General features: G+C 38.9%; 1 protein-coding gene across 1 annotated transcript in view; it reads right to left on the reverse strand.

The window, feature by feature from the left end:
• The window catches only part of LOC111147092 (UDP-glucose glycoprotein glucosyltransferase 2), a 197626-nt gene that overhangs the window by 163344 nt on the left and 7496 nt on the right, over positions 1–26786 (reverse strand). Inside the window, exons 2-4 of the mRNA XM_022502981.1 lie at positions 9808–9890; positions 2289–2419; positions 1530–1642 (exon numbers count right to left, since the gene is read on the reverse strand). Of these exons, the coding sequence (XP_022358689.1) occupies positions 1530–1642; positions 2289–2419; positions 9808–9890 (327 nt within the window). The remainder of the gene's footprint in view (positions 1–1529; positions 1643–2288; positions 2420–9807; positions 9891–26786) is intronic.

Genomic DNA, 26786 nt, shown 5'->3' on the forward strand with positions numbered 1-26786 from the left:
AAAGAAAAAAAAAAAAAACAATTAAAAAAAGAAAACCGATAAAGAAAAAATATAAAAAAGAAAAAATATATATATATATTAGATAAACTATTTAAAAAACGTTAAAAAAGAAAACGGTAGAAGTTAAAAAAATTTAGCAGAAGAAGAGAAAAAAAATTGAAAAAGAAAAAAAAAATTAAATTAACTGCAAGGCTAAAGAATCATGGGGAGAAAGCCATGAGTTCCGTGCTTTGCTTTCTCCTCCTCTGGAATTCCGCTGTTCTCCTTGGTATTGAAACTGCACTCCTTGGTAGGTGAACTTGGTCCTGGCTGGGTTTCTTGTTGATCTTCTGGGGGAGGGGCCTGTTGTAGTGATTCTCAAGTGTCTTTGCCCCAGGCGGCGTTGCACCGCCCTTACCCGGGGCCCGGCTGAGTAATCCGCTCGGTTTTGCTGGGTTTGCTTTTGGAAGCTTTTGTTCCCTGAGCGCTTTCCGTAGAGTTCCGGAGGGCGGGAATGAAGATGGCGGCCTCCCGGTCTCCGGCCCGGAGGAGCTGAGAGCCCGGGGCCCCACTCCTCAGTGCGCCCTCAGAGAACAGCGCCCAGTGACTCCCGTCACCCTGCCTCCGGCCGCGCTCCGAGCTGACCGAGCCTGCGACCGGTTCAAGGTAACCCCGAGCTTAGAGCTCACTCCTCAGCTCTGTCTCTGTAGCCGGCTTCCCTGTTCTAATACCTGTAAGCTCTGCGACACTCAGACACCCCCGATCCTTCTGTGACCCTGCGGGACCTGAGGCCACGCTGACCCCGCGTGGGCTTCACCTCGTTTAAGCCTCTGGAGCGATGTCCCTCAGCGGAACAGACTTTTAAAAGTCCCGATTTTGTGCTCCGTTGCTCCGCCGCTTGCCGGGAGCCGGCCCCTCCCCCCGCAGTCTATCTTCCCGTCGCTTTGGATTCACTTCTCCGCCAGTCCTACCTTTCAGAAAGTGGTTGGTTTTCTGTTTCTAGAGTTGTTGTTCTTCTCTTCGATCTCCCGTTGGATTTGTAGGTGTTTGCAATCTTTAGATAAGCTATCTAGCTGATCTCCCGCTACCTGAAGTAGTCTCAGCCTGCTACTTCTCCGCCATCTTGACTCCTCCCCGTAAAAAAGCTTTTTAATCATACATTATAACAAGGCAACTTTATACTCTGTATTACTGTTTGTATTATTTTTTATTTCCAAGTTTTAAATTCAGTTTATATTTAAAGAGATAGAGTCCAAATAAATCCAGTTTTGTGTGTTTACTTGAAAAAACAATCTATGATTATATAAAACATTTAATGTATTTTTTGGTATTTTGATAAAATTTATATTATAAAATCAAAAGCTAATGAGACAAAATATTGAAAATATTCGTACATTTTAGAAAAGAACTTGAACTACCAGCTCAGGAGATTCAGTTTTTCAATAAGCAATATCTTCATTATGAAAAATTTTTATAAGCAATTTCTGCTATTTCAACCCTCATCTCTTTTTATAAACCATTTCTTTCACTACAGACTATCATGAACTTACCTTGAAGTAGCCTTCTTTAGCAGCTTTTTGAGCTCATTAATTTTACAGGTGTGTTTTTTATGGATAACCACAAATGCATTGCAGCCGTCTGGCGGGGGCTCATCAGCTGCAATCTAAGATTTCAGAGGTTATATTTAGCTACAGTAGCTGATAATTACAATATGATCTTTAAAACTCATATATTCCTTTGATTGAAATAACTCATCAACTACTGTTAAGTTAATGCTCTAATTAAAGAATATCTACATGCAGGCCGAATCAAATACTTTCTAACAAAATCAACTTTATAGTAGAACATGCTTCAAAGTCACTGAAAAATGCCACCAAAAAATGCTAAATTAAAATTTTCATTAATTTCAATAATCATTTGTCCTTATAATTTCCTTATTCCAAATAACTATAAAATTATAAAATGTATTCAATTATAATCAATCGACAATGATAATACAATCAATGACAGGCTATGGAAGCAGGTATTCCAAGTCTACAGATTTTTTTTTCCCCCCAAATTTTATTTTGTCAGAGAGCAAGTGCACAATCAGGGGGAGCAGCAGAGGGAGAAGAAGGCTCCCCGCTGAGCAAGGAGCCCAATAAGGGACTGGATCCCAGGACCCTGGAATCATGACCTGGCAGATGCTTAACCTGCCACCCAGGTGACCTTTCTGTAGATCCTTTTGAACCAAAGATATTCATATTAAGATTCATGCACAGTACCAGCATGCTTCTTTGTCAACTCTAGGTTTGGGTCCTTTTACATACCTGTTGAAACATCTGAATAGTTGGTGAGTATGCTCTTATTGAGAAAGCAAACTTTAAGAGGTTGATATGCAAATTGTCTAAGAATTGTCCAGCTTTCTTCAGGATTAAGTTGTAATAAGAATAAGCTGATTCTATACCAAAAAAAAAAAAAAAAGAGAGAGAGAAAAGGATGTTATTTTCATTTTCAACACATTGGCACAGCTCTACTGTAAAGCTAACAATACCATCAAATCTTAAGTTTGATTATGGGTGGTACTGGAGAAAAACGGAAAATCAAGATCTTGTTCATTAACTTCATTTGAATGCACCAATGAGGTATAATCAAGTGCTATGATTCTAGGTGAAAATAATTCTACCACTAAAATCTATTTGGGAGGGGCCAGGATATCCGATTATTTCACCCCAAGGCTGTGGGTTATAACACAAGGATAAGATTCAGGACCTACCTATGATTTAAGAGGAGACGAAGAACAGCACAAAAAAATTAAATATGACTTAATTTTAAATAACACATATAAATAAATACAACTCAGATTTAATACACATAGCCAAAAGCAATTAGTGTATCCAGAATGCTTTAGGAGACAGAATTTGAAACAGACCTTAAAGAATAAAAATGTCTTCTTGTATACAATAACCTGAACTGCTGATTCCTTCCTCTAAACCCCTCTGCAAAGTTCCTGAACACGCCAAAGAGAAGGATAAATCCTACAGTGTAAGAACTCTTGGACAGCCCTGGGGAGCTGGAGATCATTTGGCTGGGAATAGTCCCAGAGAACAGAAGCCAAGAGCTGAAGAGGGCCAGGTGACACTCATGGGGTAAGCAGGGAAGGAACCATCTATTTTTTGCCCTTTCCTTTTCTCTACACCACCTGGGGTATAATTATCGTCTACACTGTTGCCCCTGGCAGCCAGAGGTGGTCGGGTACCAGCACCGCAGCTCTGGAGCCAGCTGGTATCAGCCCCCGTAAGCTGGCCCAGACATGCCCTGGTCATTTCCTTTCTCCTTTACTCCCTGGTACTAAGTTATCAACTGACAGAAGAAACGTAATTAAAAGAGCACAGCTAGGGTACACTCTGATCTTTATCCACAGATCACAGTTCCTGGCTGTGAAAAGGGAGGACAAAAGGGATGTGTAACCATAGACACTCTCTTGGGAGGTGGGGGAGGAGGGAGAGGAGAAGAGTGCTGCATGGAAGGAGATATGTTGGAGGTGGTGAGGGACACTGGACTGTTTGTTGATTGCTACAGTGTCTACTACTTGTTCAAAAGTTGCTGGGCTCTTGACCCTTGGCTCCTCTCCTTACTACAACCCATTCATTCAGGTGTTACCTGGCTCCCTATGGTGTCCTGTGGGAATCAGAGCTCAGGGAACCAGTGCACATATGTAAACATGGTGGCTGCTGCTTTTTCTTTGAGTAAGAAAGTCCTCCATCTCTCATCTAGGGCTTTCAGGTCTTCTGTCCGCATCCATGAAACTAACCTGTTAGCTTGGAAATGGTAAAATCTCAGAACCTTCACAGTACTTGACAGATCTGACACAGAGATGGAATGCTGATGAATACATAGATTTTTAGAGGAGAAAAGACCCAGCCTCATGGGTCAATTTACAGAATTTAGAGGAAGTCCTTGTAAACTGATAGTGAGCATACTTATAAAATTTTATGGTCAATCAGACAATAAATGGTCCTTGACTTTGTTGCCTATTATTGAAAAGAAAATAAGGACGAGGTTACAGATCAAGAACTGGGCAGTAGATTCAGAGGCATTTATCCAAATGAGGTCTTAGTTGTTAACTCTTCTCCAAGCGAGGGGACTTTCCCGTCAGTGCTTTTGTCATCTTCAAGTCCAATCCACTGTAACAAGTATAAAGACCTTTCTTGGATCAGGATAAGGTTTGACCGTCTTCAGACAAGAGCTATAGACACACACACGTGCACACAGTGAAAAAGGAAGGAAATCTAATACCACTATGGACAGAAGGCCAGAATGTCATTAGAACATTGGCTTGCCTGGCAGAGGAGAGGGTAGAGTACAGAATGCAGAATTACAACCACCTTATGATTCAACAATTCCTACAGTCTATCACACCAACCTTAGATCCTTTCAAACAGGACAGTGAAAAGCCTCAAAAATTACTGTAATGGGTCATGGCTGAGAAGAGAGCTGTGGCCCACTTGGGAGATTTCCCTTGGTCAGTTAGAAAGTCTTTAAATTCTGATCCAGGGCTCTCTATCTCATGCCTTATGTTTGATCCTTAAAACTGTGGAAGCTAAGTTTTAAGCTTGCAAGTAGGATAAAAAAAAACTTCAGCCCTTTTAAAGTTCTTGATAAAAAAAGCTCAAGAATGAGAGAACTAAAAAACGGGGTATGCAAACTGTTCTGAAAGAGCTAAGGAAAGAACAAGAAAGAATACCAGAAAATATTGATTAACATAAAACTAAACTAAACTAACATAAAAGTAAAAAGAATCAGGAAAAACAAACAGAATATACAGGGAAAATGTGAAGAAAGTGAAACAAAAAGAATACGAGAAGACAAAAAAACAATTTAAGAGTAAATGACAGATTCAGAAGTCTGGCAAAGGAGAACTACGGTATGTATAATTGTATCCCTAAGGCAGGAAATCAAAGGGAATAGAGGAGAATGAACAGAAAACTCTCCAGAATTAAAAGGAACAATGGGTCTACATGTCTAAGAATGAAGATTAAGAATGGTTAGCACTGCAACATTTTCTAGTAAAAATACAGGACTCTAAAGTTAAAAATCTTAAATATAAAATTCATGCATACACAGTCCTATGTGAGGAACTCAAGGCCATTATTCCTAGGAGTTATTCATGAGGCATCAACGAGGGAGAGCAAGCTTTACCTAACCAAGAAATAGAGGAACTGCAGCATAGAGTTTGATGGTGAGCTCTGAACATACTTAACTGTAAAAACAATACTAAATGGAGGAGTTGAGATTTACAAAAGACTATGTAAATCCTGCACGCTCCAGCGATGCAGAAAAGCACACCAGGAACCAACTGCGACAAAGGAGAAATTAACTGGAAAGTAGAATAAGCTCGGTGATTCCTCATAAATGTGAGCTGGGGAAAAAAGAAAACCACTGAAGCCAACAGAGCAAGCAGTAGAAGCTCATGTATACTTACGAATACAAAAGACTAAGAATAGGGATGATCCAAATCAGACAGTGATGAGGGGAGGAAAGGCCATTAGCCAACTCATTACTGCTTCTAGGGGACCAAGAGACAATACCCAGAGAGAGGCGGCTAACAACTGTGGGCCGCCTTGAAATGCAGAAGGATTCTCAGCCAACTCCTGTTCAGCAAACCTCAGCTTAAGTGCCATTTGTTTTGGAAAGAGTTTTCCCTGACCTCCCCAGTCCAGATCCTGTTATATACTCTGACAGGTCCATATTATCTCAAGTCTCAAAACTAATGAAAAATTATCTGTAAATTTTTTAATGCTGGCCCTCCCATTATAGCTTTACAACAAGCTATAAGTTGTAAAGGCAGGAATCTTCTCTAGGCTTTCAACTGTACCTTTTTGCTCCTGGCACACCCCATTGGTCTTCAATACCTTTATGGAATTGATGTTAGAGAAATAAATAGTTCTCTTCCTTCTAGGCCGTAAGACATTCCTAATGTAGTACTCCCAAAGAGTTACATAGAATAGGTGGGTGCTCATTCACTCCTACTTCTTAAACTATAGGTGATTTCTCAGAAAGTTATGGTGAGTTTCCCTCAAGAATAAAAAAAAAAAAAAAATGTATGTAAGACTCACCTAAATAAAAGAAGCACAGGTCAGAGAAGAGATACAATCTTAAAAACTGATCTTTAAAAAGTTGTAAAAGCTACAGGGCCAACAAAAAAATAGCCCAAATTAATGCATAGCATAACTAAGACTGTATCAGTCAAACAGGGATCAGTCATCCATGAAAACAGAGAGTCAACAGAAACAAGTGTGAGTTGTGCCTGACAACAGACACTAAGTTTTGTCACCAGTCACTGTTAAGGTCTCTAATGTAGAGATGGATGTAGGGTTCAGGGGTTTATAGGTTCTATAATTTAGGCTTAACTTGCAAGATCACCTCAATCACAAGATGGAAGCACTGGACTCCTTTAGTTGATGTTTTAAAATAACTCAATTTAGGGGCACCTGGGTGGCTCAGTCAGTTAAACATCCTGATTATGAAATCAGGAGTTGGATGTTTATAATAATCTGAGGGTCACAAGACCGAGATACACATCAGGCTCTGCACCTTCTTGGGATTCTCACTGTTTTCCAGAGTGGCTGCACCAGTGTGCATTCCCACCAACAGTGTAAGAGGATTCCCCTTTCTCCACATCCTCGCCAACACCTCTTCTTTCTTTTCATTAATTTTAGCCAGTCTGACTGGAGGTGACAGCTCATCGTAGTTTTGATTTCTATTTTCCTGGTAAGGAGGGACAATAAGCATCTTTTCATGCTTCACAGTCCATCTGGAAAGACTTAACAATACTCTTCTCCACTTCCAACCTCGACTTATGCCTCAACCTACCACAGTTTTGCTAACTATACCAGTGAAACTGCTAGCTAAATCACCAATACTTTTTCTGTTGTTAAAACCTTAGTATTCACATTATTTGATCTGTCTATAGTATGTGATAACATCCATCGATTTACCACTCAATCTTCCCCGGCTTTCATGACATCACACTCGCCAAGTTTTCACCCGCCTCTGTGAGTGCTCCTCCTAAGTCTCTCTTGTGAATTCTTCTTCTGGTTAGTTCTTAAACATTGGTGTTCTTCAGGGTTCTGCCATTGGGACCTGTTTTCTTCTCCTTCTATACCTCCTCCCTATAACTTCAATTACCTTCTTAGTGCTGATAACTCCCAAATCCTACCCCTTAGCCTCGATTTTTACCACCTAAATCTCCCACACATGTATCAGCTTACGGGATATCTTCACTTGGATATTTGACAAGCATTTCAAATGTGACATATCTAAACTGCAATCGTCCTTCTATCCAAATCTGGTTCTCAGTTATACGTAACTGAGTTAGAAATGTCATAACATTTTCCAAAAATCTTCCCAATAAAATACGTAAGCAACTTGACTTATGTAAAAACCATTAAAATCTTCAGGGATTTTGAGAATTAGTTTTGATGTGGAGCACATGGGGAAGTAAAAACAAACAGGGACTCTGGAATTAGGTAAACCCTGGCTGACATTTCTAACTCACCACACAAGACTCACAGGTTAGCTAATATCATGCCGCTTAAATCTTGAAGCGTCGAGAAATACATAACTCTGTGGCAGAACCATGTAAAATGGTTGAAAAACCAGACAATTCAATGTTTAAAAGGTCTTAATTTGCTAACACATGAAGTATTCTCATGAAATGGCATGAAACTAGCACCTGAATTCAAAAAGTTAAATCTTCAATATTTACAACTTTTTTAGGCAAGTAGATCATCAGAATTATTCTTCAGGAAAGACTATTTACAGGGTTTCATGGAAATTCAACAACCTAAAAAATTATAAGTAACTGAGGATTTAAAATGTTTCCTCTAGGATAATATCTTGAAATAAATTCAGTAAATCTGACAGTTGCTGACATATTTAACTCCTCACATACAGAATCCTCTCCTACACCTAACAGTAACAGTGATGAAGCAGCATACGCTTTTCACTCTTGCCATGGTAAGTAATTCTGATGGAATTCTATTTTCAGTGTTGGTAATTCTTCTTTAATAGGATTTCTTTTAGGTTCAACCCTGAAATACACACTTCCTATATCACATGCTTGAAGTAGAGCTTAGGTGTTCCTAAGCTTATATTCCAACTTGTTAACGATCATCTGCGATCAGATTGTCCAGGCATGTCATTTCATTTAGGGAAAATACGTGGACACATCTAAGTAACTAAAGAGTTCAAAATTTATAAGACTAATTTTCGAGAATAGCACTGAATGAATAACACTATAAAGTATGTACCGAGACAAACATTTGGGAAAGTTACATTTAGGGTTTTAGGTGAGGGCCACAAAACTTGGTGGATTTTTTAACTGTGAGAACCTTCCACATTAACCTAGCCTGTTTTTACCTCAAATACCAAAACTGAAATTATCAGGACAAATACAAAACCAACCAATAATAGTTCTCCATCGATTTGCCAGTCCACTTCGAAGTGGTCCAAATTCCCCTGCACAGCCCACTGCACTCTCTTCTGCTCCTCTCTCCCTTCCCTCTCCCTGGCTGCCGTTGCTAGCTGCTGTCGTCCACACTGAGCTCCAACCTCACCACTACTAGAAAGGCTGTCCTGCTCTCTCTCAAGTACTGACTAGGTGCCCTTTTCCAGGTGCTTCCTTGTCATCAGGGCCCCTGAAGCTCTTACCACCTCGGAGCAGAGCAGGCTTGTCCACTGTCCCCCTCACAGTATTGTGGGGCTGAGGAGCACAGATCACATTTATCCACCTTTGTATTCCCAACATCTAGAGTAGTGCACAGTATCTCTCGTAACTCAAATAATAAGGACGCTTTTCTGGAAAAGTTTTCTAAAAGAGCAAATTACTTGGTTTTGAAAATATTTCAGTTTCAAATATCATAAAAGGCAGGTCTGCTCTATTTTTTTTAATCCATCTCATGAAATCCTAAAATTGCTGAACTTCGAGGCCACTTGAGCCAAATGGAGTCCAATAAATGAACACTTAAAATAAGCAAAACTGTTGTTTCTCTTAACACTGATATTCAAGAATAAAATTGAACTAATCACCACAGTAAGTTGTCTTTAAACTATTTAATCTTCATAGTAAGAAGTTCTCCCCATGTCTACAAGGCTAAAGAAATCCATCTTGAGGAACTCCATGTTAATATTCTATTCTCCATAGAGACAGAAAAATAACCTTTTTTAACAATAATTAATAATTAATCTTTTACCCTTTGCTGCTGAAACCTCATTTCAGTGTCTTTAATCTACTGATCTTCTCTCAGAAACACATTAATAAACATTGCTCATTCTAAAGATATAAGCATATATACAGATATGTAGTAATATATATTTGTATATATTTAAAAAGTAGGAATGACTAACTGCATCTTCTAGATAGTGAAATGAAAACACATAGGTTACCTGATTTGTTAAAGGCAAGTATTAAAAAATCTCTTTCAAAGTAATTTGGGGAAAACAACAACAACAACAACAATACTACTAGATACAAAATTAATACTATTTCAAATTAGTCTAGGTAAAAAGAAAGCCATAAGTCAACAATCTCTAGTTCCTTTTGATGTAATGCAATCTGCAAACACTGCTAATTATGCGAGAGTTTTTACAATAAAGTATTAAACCTTTATTTTTTGGAAATGGATGCTTAGAATAATTTCCACTAAAACATATTTTCAAATTTAATATTCAGATCTACTAACCCAATTAAGGATTTACACTTCACCCTTAACATTAAAAACAATAAGCATATAATGTATATACATAGATACAAATTTTGAAAGTTATAATATGCACATCACCTACCTGTTTGCTTATAAACTGCTAATTCTTGTACAGTTTCCAAAAACAGCCAAAATTTTTCATTACTTTCTTCTGCCATAAATTCACTATTAAAATAAAAGTAATCAGTTAATGGATGGAAATTAAAAATGAAATGAGAACCAAATTATAACTTATGGCTAAAACAAAACCCTCCAAAAATTAAAGTGACTGATTTCCATTTACTATAATGCAGAAAGCGAACAAATTGATGATTCTTACATGAGATATCATTCTCAGCTTACAAGCATATACTAGTGACTGGAAAAGACTGCATGAGAAATTACTTCTGGCTTTTCCCCATTTTTAGCTATAATTTAAAAATGGATAATTTATTTTATTTCTCCTACTGAAATACCACTTAGAAGTATAATTTTTTAAGGTTTTGTTTTAGTTCCAGTATAGCTAACATACAGTGTTCTATTAGTTTCAGGTATACAACAGAGTGATTCAACACTTCCATACAACACCCAGTGCTCATCACAGTTAAGTGTCCTCCTTCATCCCCATCACCTACTTCACCCATCCCCCTCCCATCTTCCCTCTGCTAACACCAGTTTGTTCTCAATAGTTAAGAGTCTGTTGCTTGGTTTGTGTCTTTTTCCCTTGGCTCATTTTTTTTTTTTGTTTCTTGAATTCCACATAAGTGAAATCATACGGTATTTGTTTTTCTCTGACTTATCTCACTTAGCATTATACTCTCTAGCTCCGTATCATTGCAAGTTACTGAGAAGTATAATTTAACAGTAATGAAGGGAATGTTACATAAAGGTATAAACAAACAAACAAAAAAAACCCACACTGCCTATGTTTCACAAACAAAAATTGGTTGTATAAACACTTTTAAAAAATAATTATTACTGGGGTGCCTTGGTGGATGGCTCAGTTGTTTAGACATTGGACTCTGGATTTTGGCTACGTCATGATCTCAGGGTCTTGGGATCAAGACCCACATCAGGCTCTGCGCTGGGGGTGATGGAGCCTGCTTGGGATTTTCTCTCTCCCTGTCCCTCTGCCCCACCTCCCCTCACTCTCACATACTCTCTCTCAAAAAACAATAGTATCTATTATTTTTATTTAGCTGCTTATTCATGTAGGCAATATTTATTATTTAAAACAGAAAATACCTTAATGAAAAAATTAATAGGAAGCTGGTTTATCAGATTAGGTCTTTGGCCTTGAAGCCCAGACACTTTGATTTTTCCACAGGGCATAGGTCAGAAAAAATGAAAAAAGCCATTTAAAACCTTTGGAAATAATGGGGAAAAAAACAAAAAAATAAAACCTTTGGAAATAATGAATTAAGTAAGAGGCAATACAATCCTGTACAAAACCAAGTGCAAGACACCCAAAGGCAAGTAGATTCAACTATTTAAACTAGAAAGGAAACAGCCAAACAGATGTACAGATTTATCACCCATCCTATCTTTCTAGTCTTGGTAAATTTAAATAATGCTTAATAAAAATGGTAGATATAAGGACATCCAAGACACATGCAAGGTAATTCTTGTGGGTCTGGTTACTAAAGGGGGAAAGGAAGGGAGAAAAACTGGTTTATCCACATAAACACGACAGGCACAGGAATCGAAAGCAATGCATAAACAACTCTTGCTATGAATGGTGTCCAACTCAATGGCATTAAAAAAAAAAAAAAGAGGCAAAGCTAAAAGCAGAAGAAATGATGGGATAGACAGGATGTGACCTATAAAGGTCAAGGACGGTACAAATCTCAAGCAAAGTGGGGAGCAACACTTCATACTTAACTGACTACAACTACAGACAGGCTCATATACTAGGCAACCACAGGCAAACCTTGCGTATGCCAGAATTTACGCATTTAAGTATGATCCTTCCAAGTGTTCACCTTGAGAATATATTCCTGCACACTCATTCCCTCCATATACCACTACTCTCAGCACTTTTGGAACTCTTCTAGAATTTACTTTCAGGGGCAATTTGCCAGTAAGTCATTAATTTTAAAAGAGAAAATATCCTTGACAGATCATCTAAATCAGTTCTTCACCTAAAGTTTAAAAAGGTAAAAAAGACCCCAAAAATGAGCATTTCCAATTTGTTCACTTGTTTTATATAGTATTTAGCTCCAAATAACAGTGTTCCCCAAAAAAGTTCTACCAGAGGAAAAAAGTGATTTGCATAGAGGATAGGTTTATATGTATGAAAGAGCATGTCAATAGTTACAAGCAAAATTCCAAAAAATGTTTTCGTCAAGAGAAACACCAGTGGAATAAACGCAGTTTTGATGTACAAGTTACATGTTAGAAAAATTTAGCCCCATCAGTCTATGATCATCCCTAGCAAACAGTACTAAATTAGAAATTTCTTTAGGTAGGGGAAATAACCTCATTCATCTTTGGTCCCTACACAGTGCCCATCATAGGGGCATGCTCAAAATAGACACTCAAATTTCTAGGCTGAACTGAAAGATTCTATGTATAGAAAGACAGAGACCAAGAGAGGAAATACAGAAATTCCCAAGAATGCTTTAAAAAATGGAGCACCGCAAACAAAGCTTTCACTTCTCTGAAGTTTCTATCTCCCAAGCTCCTTTAATCTACCCAATACTCTCAATTCTTCCTTTTCCACACTTACTCCCTTCAACCTCTTTGACTTTTCTAGAATTTTTATGACAAGAAACATTAAAAACTGGAACATGAGCAGAATAATGAAGTCTAGAAAACAAAATGTGAAGTGCGACAGTTAAAGGACCTACGGGCTTCTAGCCTCCTACACTCTCAAAAAGCAGAAATCTGGTTTGAAAGGATAAAGTCAAGATTGCTAGGTAAAAGTTGTAGTGGGAGAGGCTTTCGTTTATGTAACAAACGACTTGCTGACAATTTGTATTTGTTCACAACAGAACCAGTAAGTGCATGAGGGAACACTAAGCATTCCGTCTGGATTATGCCAACAGGACACCAGTTTCTACATGTCCGGTGTATTGCAGAGGGAATTGTGATGGTGGTCTGAAGAAGTCACTTCCTAATATAAGGTCCTTTCCACTGAATCAACATCACTGGGCACCTACTTCCTTTGTACTGAGCCTTGGGAAAACAAGTATGACTAAGATGCTCTTGAGGCCCCTGGGTGGCTCAGTCAGTTGAGCATCTGACTCTTGATTTTGACTCAGGTCATAATCTCAGGGTTGTGAGATTGAGCCCCTCATCAGGCTCTGTGCTCAGTGGGAAGTCTGCCTGAGATTCTCTCTCTCTCCTTCTGCCCCTCCCATTCGTGATCTCTCTCTCTCAAATAAAACTTTTTTAAAGACAGAAAAATACTTTTGTTGCTTCTACCAAGCGAATACTTATTAGTAATACTGAGTACCCATGTTTGTGCACTGTACCTTGGTAAAATATAAGTAATAATTTTATCCCTTGAAGCTCACATTTTAGCAGCAGAGATTAGCATATATAACTTGCAGTAAGAATTATTATAGAAATAATGATCAAATGTTATGCGAATACACCAGAAGACATTAGTTTTATCAGGGGATAGGATGAGCCAAAGAGAAAGTAATATGGTAGGTCCATTAATAAGGTATCAATGAAGAAAAGACTGTAGAGTAATACATTGCCTCCCTAGGGTTACTATATCAAATTACTACAAACACAGTGGCTTAAAACAAGAGAAATTTATTCTCATAGTTCTAGAAGACCAAAGTCTAAACTCCTGGTGTCAGAGTTAACACAAGTTCCAAAAGTCAGGATCCAGAGTATCTTTTTTGGGGGGGGGCACCATTCAAGCCACTATAGTCCACGCTGGGCTCCCCGGAATCCACATCATCCCACATCGAAAACGCATATGCCCTATATCTCGACAACCCCAAAGTAATCTCAACCCCTTAGAGCATCGTTTCTAAGCCAAAAGCACATGTAAATATCACCAGAAGTCTCAAATCTCATGTAAATCAATTAAACCAGGTGTGAGTGAGATGCTAAGCATGCTCCATCCTGTGGCAAAATTCTTCTCCACATGTGGACCTGTGAACTAGAAAACAAGCTGTCTGCTTCCAAAATGCTGTGTTGAGATCAGAAATTCAAATTCCAAAGACAGACATTCCAATTCCAAAACGGAGAAATTAGAAAGAATAAAGGAGTTACCAGTCCCATACAAGTTCGAAATACAGCAGGACAAATTGCATTATGGGTTTCAAGCCCTGAATATAACCCTCAGGGGCTTAATGCTCTACTCACTGTGCTGCCTGCCATGGCTCTGCCCTCAGTCTCATTATTCCTTTTTCTTGAAGGATAGTACATGTTTGCAACCGAGTAGTATATCGGCCAATTTCCTGCCTACTATGGAAATTTGAAGGTCTGACAGCCTTGTCTCATTTCATCTTGACTCTGTCTCTTTTGGGGTATGAGCTGGCAATGTTTCTGCTGATGCAACATAATCAAAATCCTTATGGGTCTCCTGTAGGTCTCGCCAGGGTCATGCCATTACAGAAACACCTTCCACAAAACCTTCTTGCATAACCCTCCTCTATTCCTGACTTCTGCTGAGATGGTTGAGTGGATCTATGAGTCAGATGCCTAACCGAAACAGAAAAAGTCTGTCCAGCCATATATGTAGTCTTCTTTCCAGAGCATGCATTCCCAACACTGAGTTTCCTCATTTCAACATTCTCTGCAATCTGGACAGGTGGAGAAGCTCCCAAGTTACCAAGTGCTGCCTTCCTTTTTCCTTAAGAGCTCCTTCTTTAGCTTCTCCTTCCTCGTGCATTTTACTATCAACAAGGAGAAACCAAGAGACACTTCTAATGCTTTGCTTGGAAATCTCCTTAACTACCCAAGTTCATCACTTACAAGTTCTGTTCTCCTCACACCTATAGAGTCCAATTCAGCCAGTTTTCTGCCACTATAAAACAAGGATCATCTTTGTTTCCAATAACAGGTCCCTCATTTCCTTCCAAACTCTTACTAGCTGTGCCTTTAATGTTCTTATTTCTACCAACATTCTACTCATAAGCACATTAAGTATTTTCTATGACAAAAGCTTCATCCCGACCATGCTCCTTGTTTTCCTCTATGTCCTTAGCAAAATCACCTTTAATGTCCCTATTTCTGTCACAGCTTCCTTAAGGCAATCCAGGCTTTTTAACAAATTTCTCAAACCTCTTCCAGCTTTTGCTTGACTTACCAGCTACTTCTCTATTTTTTAGCTATTTGTTACAGCAGCACTCCACATTAAGTTATCAAGTCTGTATCTGTTTCCCAGGGCTGCTGTAACAAATTACCAAAAACCTGGTGACCTAAAGCAGCAGAAACTTATTGTTTCACAGTTCTGGGGGCCAGAAGTGCAAAACCAAGGTAGTGATGCGGCTACACGGCCTCCAAAGGATCTAAGGGAAAATCTTTCCTTGCCTCTTTATGCTTCTAGAGAATACAAGTGTTCCTTGGCTTCTGACTACATCCAATCTCTGCCCGTGTTCACATGGTCTTTTCCTCTTCTGTCTCTTGGACACTGGACTTAGCATCCATCCTGATCAAGATCCTTAATTACATCTGTAAAAATTCTGTTTCCAGATAAGGTAACATTCATGGGTTCCAGCAGTTAGGATAGAGACATCTTTTTGGGAACTGCCATTCTCCTACTACAACTAATTAAATTGGTACACCACATGGGGGCTAGATTGTGAAGGACCTTAAGGAGCATCCTACGAAAGTTCCAGTTCTAAGACTTAAGGGAAATAAAAATCAGGACAAGGGAACTACAAATCTAAGACCAGAAAAAAAAAAAAAAACTGCTTTAGAATGGAGTTATGGGATCAGATCCAAGCAAACTCTGGGAGAAACGGGAAGAGACTGAGGAAGAGGACACATGTCAGGCTAGAATACTTTATTCAATAAAACTATTTTAATACACCTGGTATCATAAAATACAATGGATTATAATATACTATGAACAATTATGCACCAACAACCCAGACAGCCTTAAAGAAATAAATTCCTAGAAACAACCTACCAAGACTGACTCCTAAAGAAATAGAAAATCTGAACTAATTAAAATGAAGGAGATTAAGTCAGTAATCAAAACACTCTCCAAAAACAAAAGTCCAGGACCAGATGGCTTCACTGGTGAATTTTACCAAACATTCAAAGATGTAATATGTCCTTCTCAAATTCTTCCAAAAACTTAAAGAGGAGGAAATGCTCCCAAGCTCATTTTATGTAGCCAGCATTACCCTGATAGCAAGACAAGGGGACACACACATACATTATAGGCCAATGTCCCTGATGACCACAGATGCAAAAATCCTCAAAATACTAACAAACTGAATTCAACAATACAATAAAAGGATCACACACCATAATCAAGTGCGATTTATTCCAGAGATGCAAGGATGGTTCAACATCCACAAATTAGTCTACAAGATATCCACATTAACAAAGTAAAAAATAAAAATCATGATCACCTCAATAGAGAAATCATTAAACAAAAGTCAATGTCCATTTATAATAAAAACCTTCAACAAATTGGGCATAGAGGGAACAAACCTTAGCATAATAAAGGCCACATATGAAAGGCCCATAGCTAACATCATACTCAACAGTGAAAAGTTCAATTTTTTTCCTCTAAGATCAGGAACAAGACAAGGACACTCACTCTCAGCACTTTTATTCAACATGGTACTTGAAATTCTAGCAAGGGTGATTAGGAAAGAAAAAGAAAAAACATCTAAATCACAAAGGAGTAAGTAAAATTGTCACTGATTGAAGATGACATATTATATACAGAAAACCCTAAAACTCCATCAAAAAACTATTAGAACTAATAAATTAAATGGCAGGATACATAACCAATATATGAAAATCTGTTGCATTTCTGATACTAAATTATCAGAAAGATAAGTTTAAAAACAGTCCCATTTACAGTTGCATCAAAAAGAACAAAATACCAATGAATACATTTAATCAAGGAGGTAAAAGTCTATACACTGAGAACTATAAGACACTGATAAAAGAAATTAAAGACACAAATAAATGGAAGGATATTCTATTATTCATGGATTAAATGAATTAATATTGTTAAAGGGTCCACACTACCCAAAGCAATTCACAGATTAAGGGCAATCCCTATCAAAATTCCAATGCCATTTTTTTCACAAAAACAGAACAATCCACAAAGGACCCTGAATATCCAAAGCAATCCTGAGAAAGAACAACAAAGCCAGACGCAACAGGCTTCCTGATTTCAAACTACATCATGAAGCTATAATAATCAAAACAGTATGGAACTGGTATAAAAACAGACACACTGATCAATGGTGCAGACTAGGGAGCCCAGAAATATTCATACACACACACACACACACGGCCAATTAATTTATAACAGAGAAGCCAAGAAGATATAATGGAAAAAAGACAGTCTCTTCAGTAAATGGTATTGGGAAAACTAGACAGCCACATGCAAAAGAAACTTCACCCCAACCTTACATCATACACAAAAATTAACTTGAAATGAATTAAAACTTGAACATAAGATCTGAAACAACAAAACCTCTTGAAGAAAACATAGGCAGTAAGCTTCTTGACACTGGTCTTGGCAATGATTTTTTGGATTTGATACCAAAAGCAAAGGCAACAAGAGCAAAAAGGAACAAGTGGCACTATAACTAAAATGCCTCTGCACAGGGGCAACTGGGTGGCTCAGTCAGTTGAGCATCTGACTTTAGCTCAGGTCATGATCCAGTGTCCTGGGATGGAGCCCTGTATCCGGCTTCCCGCTCAGTGGGGAGTCTCCCTCTACCTCCTCCCCTGCTCCTTACCCTGCTCATGCTCTTACTCTCTCTCAAAAAAATAAAATCTTTAAAAAAATGCCTCTGCACAACAAAGGAAATGATCAACAAAATGAAATGGCAACTTACCAAATAGGAAAAATATTTGTAAATCATACATCTGATAAGGTATTAATATTCATACATAAAGAACTCATACAACTCAACTCAATAGAAAAAAAATCCCACTTTATTTGAAAAATGGGGAAAAGCTCTGAATAGACATTTTTCAAAAGACATACAGACAGCCAACAGGTACAAGAAAGGTGCTCAACATCACTAATCATCAAGGAAATGCGAATAAAAACCATGAGATACCACCTCATACCTTTAGAGTATCTATTATTGAAAAGAGAAAGCAAGTACTGCTGAAGATTTGGAGGAAAGAGAACCCTTGTGCACCATCGGTGGGAATACAAATTGGTGCAGCCATTATGGAAAACCATATGGATGCTCCTAAAACATTTTTAAAAAGAACTGCCATATAATCAAGCAATTTCACTTTTGGGTAAATATTCAGAAAAAAAAATGAAAACATCAACTGGAAAAGATATATACACCCCATGTTCATTGCAGCCAGTTTATAATAGCCAAAATACAGAAATAATCTAAGTGTCCATCAATGGATGAATGGCTAAAGAAAATATGGTATATGTATACAACAGAATATTATTTAGCCATGAAAAAGGAAACCATAGGATCTCACCCATATGTGGAATCTTTAAAAAAAAAAAAAAAAAGCTCATTTACACAGAACAAATTGGTGGTTGCAAGAGGCAGGCACTGGATGGGTGAAATGGGTGGAGGTGGTCAAAAAGTATGTGAAAATTAATAAAGGGAAACCTTGGGTGCCTGGGTGGTTCAGTGGGTTAAAGCCTCTGCCTTTGGCTCGCGTCATGATCCCAGGGTTCTGGGATCGAGCCCCGCATCGGGCTCTCTGCTCAGTGGGAAGCCTGCTTTCTTTCCTCTCTCTCTGTCTGCCTCTCTGCCTACTTGTGATCTCTGTCAAATAAATAAAATCTTAAAAAAAAAAAAAAAAAAGGGAAACCTCACTAACAGGGGTGAGGGGAAATACCAGAAGAAGCTAGAAGGGGGAGCTGTACCACTCAATGTCAATTACAGACCTCTAATAGAATAATCTGATTATAGGAAAGAATCATCAATTACAGGCCCAAGAGGGAAAGAGGTACCTTGCATTGCCTACAAGAAATTGACTACCTCCACAATTCAGCCAATGAGAAACCATCACCCCGAACTCCTGCTTTTCTCCAACAGACTTTCCTTCAAAACAACCCCTTCCAATTTCCTTTCTATAAAATAACAATCCTCTCCTTCATTTGTTAGACTTGCCATTAGGTTTTGCCATTGTTTGTTTGTCCCTAATTGCAATTCTGTTATTCCTGAGGAAACCTATTTTTCTTGGTAAAATAACTGTTTTAAGATTAACATTATTTGGCGATCGGAGGTAGGATCCAGAGATGACCTCTAACAACCCGGGGCTGGTGAGCAAACAGGGCCCATACCCACAAAGCCAACTTGGTTCCCAGTTTTCTTGCCCACCTTGGAGTTTGAGGGTAAGCTTTCTCCTGGACTGCTAGCCATGCTCTGTTTGTGTTTGAGCTCTCCAAGCTTTTCTTTGGGATTTTAAGGCCTTGTTCTTTCTAAGAGTACTCATTTGGCTTTTGATCTCCTTTTCAAGAACCAAACTGTTCCTGTTGGAACCGTACCTTGTGTTGGCCTTCGGTCCAATTCCCTTTTGGGATTAGAACACTCCTGTTGGAACTACACTAGCCTGTAGTCCAATTCCTTTTGGAACCAAACTGTTCCTATTAGAACCGTGTGCTACCTTTGGTTAGTCCAGCTCCTTTTCAGAACCAGATTGTTCACTGAAAGCGCGAGTCTTTTATCTGACTCCTTATTGACACTGGACTATTCCTACTAGAACTCTGTTGGCTTGTAGTTTGACTCCTTCTGCAACGGGCATTTACTGTTGAAACTGTGCTGTTTAGGAATTTTTTTTTTCTCCTTTAGAAAAAGACTTACAAAATGGGATACCAAACATCAAAATGCTTTGAGCTCCCCCACCCTGCTCCTGATTTTGGGACCCTGGTTGTTTTGTGTTTAAAAACTATGGTCCCAGGGAGGAGCAAGATGGCAGAGGAGTAAGAGATCTAAATTTCGTCTGGTCCCAGGAATTCATATAGATAGTTATCAAACCATTCTGAATACCTACAAACTCAACAGGAGATCAAAGAAAAGAATAGCAGCAATTCTATGAACAGAAAAGTGACCACTTTCTGGAAGGTAGGACGTGCAGAAAAGTGAATCCGAGGCAATATACGGGAAGATAAACTGCGGGCGGAGGGAGCCTCCATCAGCCGGCTCCCAGCAAGTGAGACAGCCATGGAGCACAAAATCAGAACTTTTAGAAGTCTGCTCCACTGAGGGACATCATTCCAGTGGCTAAGTGGAGGGGTTGGAACCCTCGCTGGGACAGTGTGGTCTCAGGACCACTGGCGACCAAGGGTGACTGAGTGGAGCAGAGCTCTCAGGTACGACAGCAGGGCAGCTGGCTGCAAAGACAGAGCCAAGGAGTGGGCTCTCAGCTCGGGGCTGCTATAAACCATCATCTGCAGCACAGTCGGGCCACTGCTCTTCGAGCAGGGACCCAACAAGTATCAGATCCAGAGAGACTCCCCCTTTCTCCTGCGGGAGGAGTGGCAGGGGAGAATACTGGAGGAATCTGCTGGGTTTGGAAACTCTAACCAGGGTTGTGTGCCAGAGAAAGAAATGCTTGGTCACATGCTGGATGAGCACAGAGTGCAGCCAGAGACCAGAGAGACAGGCATGACTGACTGCTTTTCTCTGAGGGCACACTGAGGAGTGGGGCCCCCAAGATCGGAGGCTGCCATTTTCACTCTCATCCTCCAAAGCGGCACGGAAAGACTTCAGGGAACAAAAGCTCCTGAGAGCAAACCCGAGCAAATTACTTAGCTTGGCCCCTGGCAAGGGCAGTGCAGTTCTGCCTTAGGCAAAGACACTTGAGCATCTCTGCAACAGGCCCTTCCCCGAGGAGATCAGCAAGAACCAAGACCAAGTTTACTGATCAATGAGAACTGCAAAACACCAATACTAAGGGAATACTTCACATAGAATTCATGGCTTTTTTCTCTGTGATTCTTTAGTCTTTCAAAGTAAATTTTTAAAATTTTCTTTAGTTTTTTTATTTTTCTATTTTTTTAAAAATTTTTCTTCTTTCCAATTTAACATCCTATCAATTCCTTTTTAAACTTTTTAAATTTTCATTTTTACAGTCATATTCCATCCCTTCATTGTATTTAACCTGTGTGTGTATGTGTATACACATACATACATTTTTTTTTTTTTTTAAGATTTTATTTTATTTTTTATTTGACAGATAGAGATCACAAGTAGGCAGAGAGGCAGGCAGAGAGAGAGAGAGGAGGAAGCAAGATCCCTGCCGAGCAGAGAGCCCGATGCGGGGCTCGATCCCAGAATCCTGGGATCATGACCTGAGCCGAAGGCAGAGGCTTTAATCCACTGAGCCACCCAGGCGCCCCCACATACATACATTTTATATATGTTTTTCTTTCTTTAAAATTTTGGAATACAGTTTCTTCTAATACACCAAAATATACCCTAAATCTAGTGTATCACTTTGTTCTAGTTTCCAGCCTGATCATTTTTTAAAAATTTCTTTTTTCAAACAACTTATCAATTCCTTTTTAAAAATCTTTTTAAATTTTCATCTTTACAGTCATATTCCATCCCTTCGTTGTATTTGCCCTTATTTCTGTGTATATTTTTAAGTTTTTCTTTAAAATTTTGGAAGTTTCTTCTAACTGACCAAAAGATAGCCAAAATCTAGTGTGTGACTCTGTTCTATTCACCAGCCTGATCATATTCTTTTTTTTTTTTAAGATTTTACTATTTATTTATTTGTCAGGGAGAGAGAGCGCATGCACACACAAGCAGGCAGAGTGGCAGGCAGAGGCAGAGAGAGAAGCAGGCTCCCCGTTGAGCAAGGAGCCTGACGGAGGACTCGATCCCAGGACCCCGGGATCATGACCCGAGCCGAAGGCAGCAGCTCAACCGACTGAGTCACCCAGGCATCCCCTGATCGTATTCTTTTTTTTTTTTTTTTCCTTTCTTTTCCCCCCAGTTTTGGGTCTCTTCTGATTTGTTTAGTGTATATTTTTCTGGGGTTGTTGCTACCCTTCTAGCATTTTGTTCTCTCATTCATCTATTCTTCTCTGGACAAAATGATAAAGCAGAAAAACTCAGCCCCCTGTGCCCCGCTGCCTGAAAAAATAAAAAGATGCAGTAACGAATGCCAGGGACCTAATCATTATGGTCATTAGTAAGATGCCAGAACTAGAGTTCAGAATGATGATTATAAAGATACTAGTTGGGCTTGAAAAATGCATATAAGATACCAAAGAATCCCTTTCTGGTGAAATAAAAACTAAAATCTAACCAAGTCAAAATCAAAAAGGTTATTAATGAGGTGCAATAAAAAAATGGAGGCTCTAACTGCTAGGATAAATGAGGCACAAGAGAGAATTAGTGATATAGAAAATCAAATGATGGAGGATAAAGAAGCTGAGAAAAAGAGAGATAAACAACTACTGGATCACGAGGAGAGAATTCGAGAGATAAGTGATACCATAAGACAAAATAATATTAGAACCATTGGGATCCCAGAAGAAAAACAGAGGGACAGAAGGTATATCGGAGCAAATTATAGCAGAGAACCCCTAATTTGGTGAAGGGAACAAGCATCAAAATCCAGGAAGCACAGAGAAATCCCCTCAAAATCAGTTAAAACAGGTCCACACTCGTTCATCTAATACTAAAACTTAAAGTCTCAGTGACAAAATCCTGAAAGCAGCTCAGGACAAGAGATCTGTAACATACAATGGTAGAAATATTAGATTGGCAGCAGTCCCATACACAGAGACCTGGCAGGTCAGAAGGGACTGGCATGATATATTCAGAACACTAAACAAGGAAAATATGTAGCTAAGAATACTATATCCAGATAGGCTATTGTTGTAAATAGAAGGAAAGATAAAAAGCTTCCAGGACAAATAAAAACTAAAAGAATTTGCCAACACCAAACCAGCCCTAGAGGAAATATTAAAAGGGGTCCTCTAAGCAAAGAGACAGCCTAAAAGTAACAGATCAGAAAGGAATAGAGACAATATGCAGTAACAGTCACCTTCCAGGCAATACAATACCACTAAATTCATATCTTTCAATAGTTACCCTGAATGTAAATGGACTAAATGCCCCATTCAAAAGACACAGGGTATCAGAATGAATTAAAAAACAAGACCCATTGATATGCTGTCTATAAGAAACTCATTTTAGACCTAAAGACACCTCCAGATTTAAAGTGAGGGGGTGGAAAACAATTTACCATGCTAATGGACATCAAAAGAAAGCTAGGTTGGCAATCCTTATATCAGATAAATTAGATTTTAAGCCAAAGACTATAATAAGTGATGAGGAAGGACACTATATCATACTTAAAGTGTCTGTCCCACAAAAAGAGCTAACAATTTTAAATATCTATGTCTCTAACATAGGAGGAGCCAATTATATAAGCCAATTAATAACAAAATCAAAGAAACACATGGACAGTAATACAATAATAGTAGGGGACTTTAACACCCCCCCTCACTGAAATGAACAGATCATCTAAGCAAAAGATCAGCAAGGAAATAAAGGGTTTAAATGATACAGTGGACCAGATGGACATCACAGATATATTCAGAACATTCCATCCCAAAGCAACAAAATACACATTCTCCTCTAGTGTACATGGAACATTCTCCAGAATAGATCACATCCCGAACCACAAATCAGGTCTCAGCTGGTATCAAAAGATTGGGATCATTCCCTGCGTATTTTCAGACCACAGTGCTTTGAAACTAGAACTCAACCACAAAAGGAAAGTTGGAAAGAACTCAAATACATGGAGGCCAAACAGCACCCTACTAAAGAATGAATGGGTCAACAGAAAATTAAAGAATTGAAAAAATTCATGGAAACAAATGAAAATGAAAACAAAACTGTTCAAAATCTTTAGGATGCAGCAAAGGCATTCCTGAGAGAAAAGTATATAGCAAGACCAGCCTTTCTCAAGAAACAACAAAGGTCTTAAATACATACCTAACCCTACACCTAAAGGAGCTGGAGAAAGAACAGCAAATAAAGCCTAAACCCAGTGGGAGAAGAGAGATAATAAAGATCAGAGAAGAAAGCAATGAAAGAGAAACCAAAAGAACAGTAGAACAGATCAACAGAACTAGGAAACTGGTTCTTTGAAAGAATTAAGATTGATAAACCCCTGGACAGACTTATCAAAAAGAGAAAGGACCCAAGTTAATAAAACCATGAAAGAAAGAAGAGGGATCACAGTCAACACCAAAGAAACACAATTATAAGAATATATTAAGAGCAACTATATGCCAGCAAATTAGACAATTTGGAAGAAATGGATGCATTCCTAGAGACATATATAGTACCACAACTGAACCAGAAAGAAATAGAAGACCTAACAGACCCATAACCAGTTAGGACATTGAAGCAGTCATCAAAAATCTCCCAACAAACAAGAGCCCAGGGCCAGACAGCTTCCCAGGGGAATTCTGCCAAACATTTAAAGAAGAACTAATACCTATTCTCCTGAAACTGTTCCAAAAAATAGAAATGGAAGGAAAACTTCTAAACTCATTTTATGAGGCCAGCATTACCTTGATCCCCAAACCAGACAAAGACCCCATCAAAAAGGGGAATTACAGACCAATATCCCTGATGAGCACAGATGCAAAAATTCTCACCAAAATACTAGCCAATAGGATCCAACAGTACATTAAAAGGATTATTCACCACAACCAAGTGGGATTTATTCTTGGGCTGCAAAGTTGGTTCAACATCTGCAAAGCAATCAATGCGATGCAATACTTTAATAAGAGAAAGAACAAGAACCATAGGATACTCTCAATAGATGCTGAAAAAGCATTTGACAAAGTACAGCATCCTTTCTTGATCAAAACTCTACACAGTGTAGGCATAGAGGGTACATACCTCAATAACATAAAAGCCATCTATGAAAACCCCACAGCGAATACCATTCTCAATGGGGAAAAACAGAGCTTTTCTCCTAAGGTCAGGAACATGGCAGGGATGTCCACTGTCACCACTGCTATTCAATATGGTAATAGAAGTCCTAGCCTCAGCAATCAGACAACAAAAAGAAATAAAAGGCATCCAAATTGGCAAAAAAGAAGTCAAACTCTCACTCTTTGCAGTTGATATGATACTTTATGTGGAAAACCCAAAAGGCTCCACCCCAAAACTGCTAGAACTCATATAGGAGTTCAGTAAAGTGTCAGGACATAAAATCAATGCACAGAAATCAGTTGCATTTCTCTACACCAACAACAAGACAGAAGAAATAGAAATTAAGGAGTCTATCCCATTTACAACTGCACCCAAAATCATAAGATACCTAGGAATAAATCTGACCAAAGAGGAAAAGAATCTGTACTCAGAAAACTATAGAATACTCATGAAAGAAATTGAGGTAGACACAAAGAAATGGGAAAACTTTCCAAGTTCGTGGATTGGAAAAACAAATAATGTCTATACTACCTAGAGCAATCTACACACTTAATGCAATCCCTAACAAAATACCAGCAACTTTTTTCAAAGAAATGGAACAAATAATTCCAAAATCCGTATGGAACCAGAAAAGACCCCAAATAGCCAGAGGACTGTTGAAAAAGAAAACCAGAGCTGGTGGCATCACAATTCTGGACTTTCAGCTCTATTACAAAGCTGTAATCAACAAGATAGTATGGTACTGGCACAAAAACAGAAACACAGATCAATGGAACAGAACAGAGAGCCCAGAAATGGACCCTCAACTCTACGGTCAACTGATCTTTGACAAAGCAGGAAAGGAGGTCCAATGGAAAAAAGACAGTCTCTAACAAATGGTCTTGGGAAAACTGGACAGCTACATGCAGAAGAATGAAACTGGACCATTTCTTTTTACCATACACAAAAATAAATTCAAAATAGATGAAAGACCTCAGTGTGAGACAGGGATCCATCAAAATCATTGAGGAGACCACAGGCAGCAACTCTTCAACCTTCACCACAGCAACTTCTTCCTAAAAACATCACCAAAGGCAAGGGAAGCAAGGGCAAAATGAACCATTGGGACTTCATCAAGATCAAAAGCTTTTGCACAGCAAAGGAAACAGTCAACAAAACTAAGAGTCAGCCCAAAGAATAGAAGATATTTGCAAATGACATATCAGATAAAGGGCTAGTACCCAAAATCTATAACGAACATAACAAACTCAACACCCAAAGAACAAATAATCCAATCAAGAAGTGGACAGAAGACATGAACAGACATTTCTACAAAGAAGACATCCAAATGGTCAACAGACACATGAAAAAGTACTCAACATCACTGGGCATCAAGGAAATACAAATCAAAACCACAATGAGATACCACCTCACACCAATCAAAATGGCTAAAAGTAACCAGTCAGGAAATGACAGGCTGCAGAGAAAGGGGAACCCTCTTACCTTGCTGGTGGGAATGCAAGCTGGTGCAGCCACTCTGGAAAACACTATAGAGGTTCCTCAAAAAGTTGAAAATAGAGCTACCCTACAACCCAGCAATTGAAGTACTGGGTATTTACATCAAAGATACAAATGTAATGATGTGAACAGGCATGTGCACCCCAATGTTTATAGCAGCAATGTCTACAATAGCCAAACTATGGAAAGAACCTAGGTGTCCATAAATAGATGAATGGATAAGGAAGATGTGGTGTACACACACACACACACACACACACACACACACACACACGAATATTATGCAGCCATAAACAATGAAATCTTGGGCGCCTGGGTGGCTCAGTTGGTTGGGCGACTGCCTTCAGCTCGGGTCATGATCCTGGAGTCCCGGGATCGAGTCCCGCATCAGGCTCCCAGCTCCACGGGGAGTCTGCTTCTCCCTCTGACCTTCTCCTCGCTCATGCTCTCTCTCACTGTCTCTCTCTTCTCTCAAATAAATAAATAAAATGTTTAAAAAAAATGAAATCTTGCCATTTGCAAT

This window comes from Enhydra lutris, unplaced genomic scaffold, assembly GCF_002288905.1.
Source record: "Enhydra lutris kenyoni isolate GAN:26980312 unplaced genomic scaffold, ASM228890v2 scaffoldscaffold15, whole genome shotgun sequence".
In the NCBI taxonomy this organism is placed as follows: domain Eukaryota; kingdom Metazoa; phylum Chordata; class Mammalia; order Carnivora; family Mustelidae; genus Enhydra; species Enhydra lutris.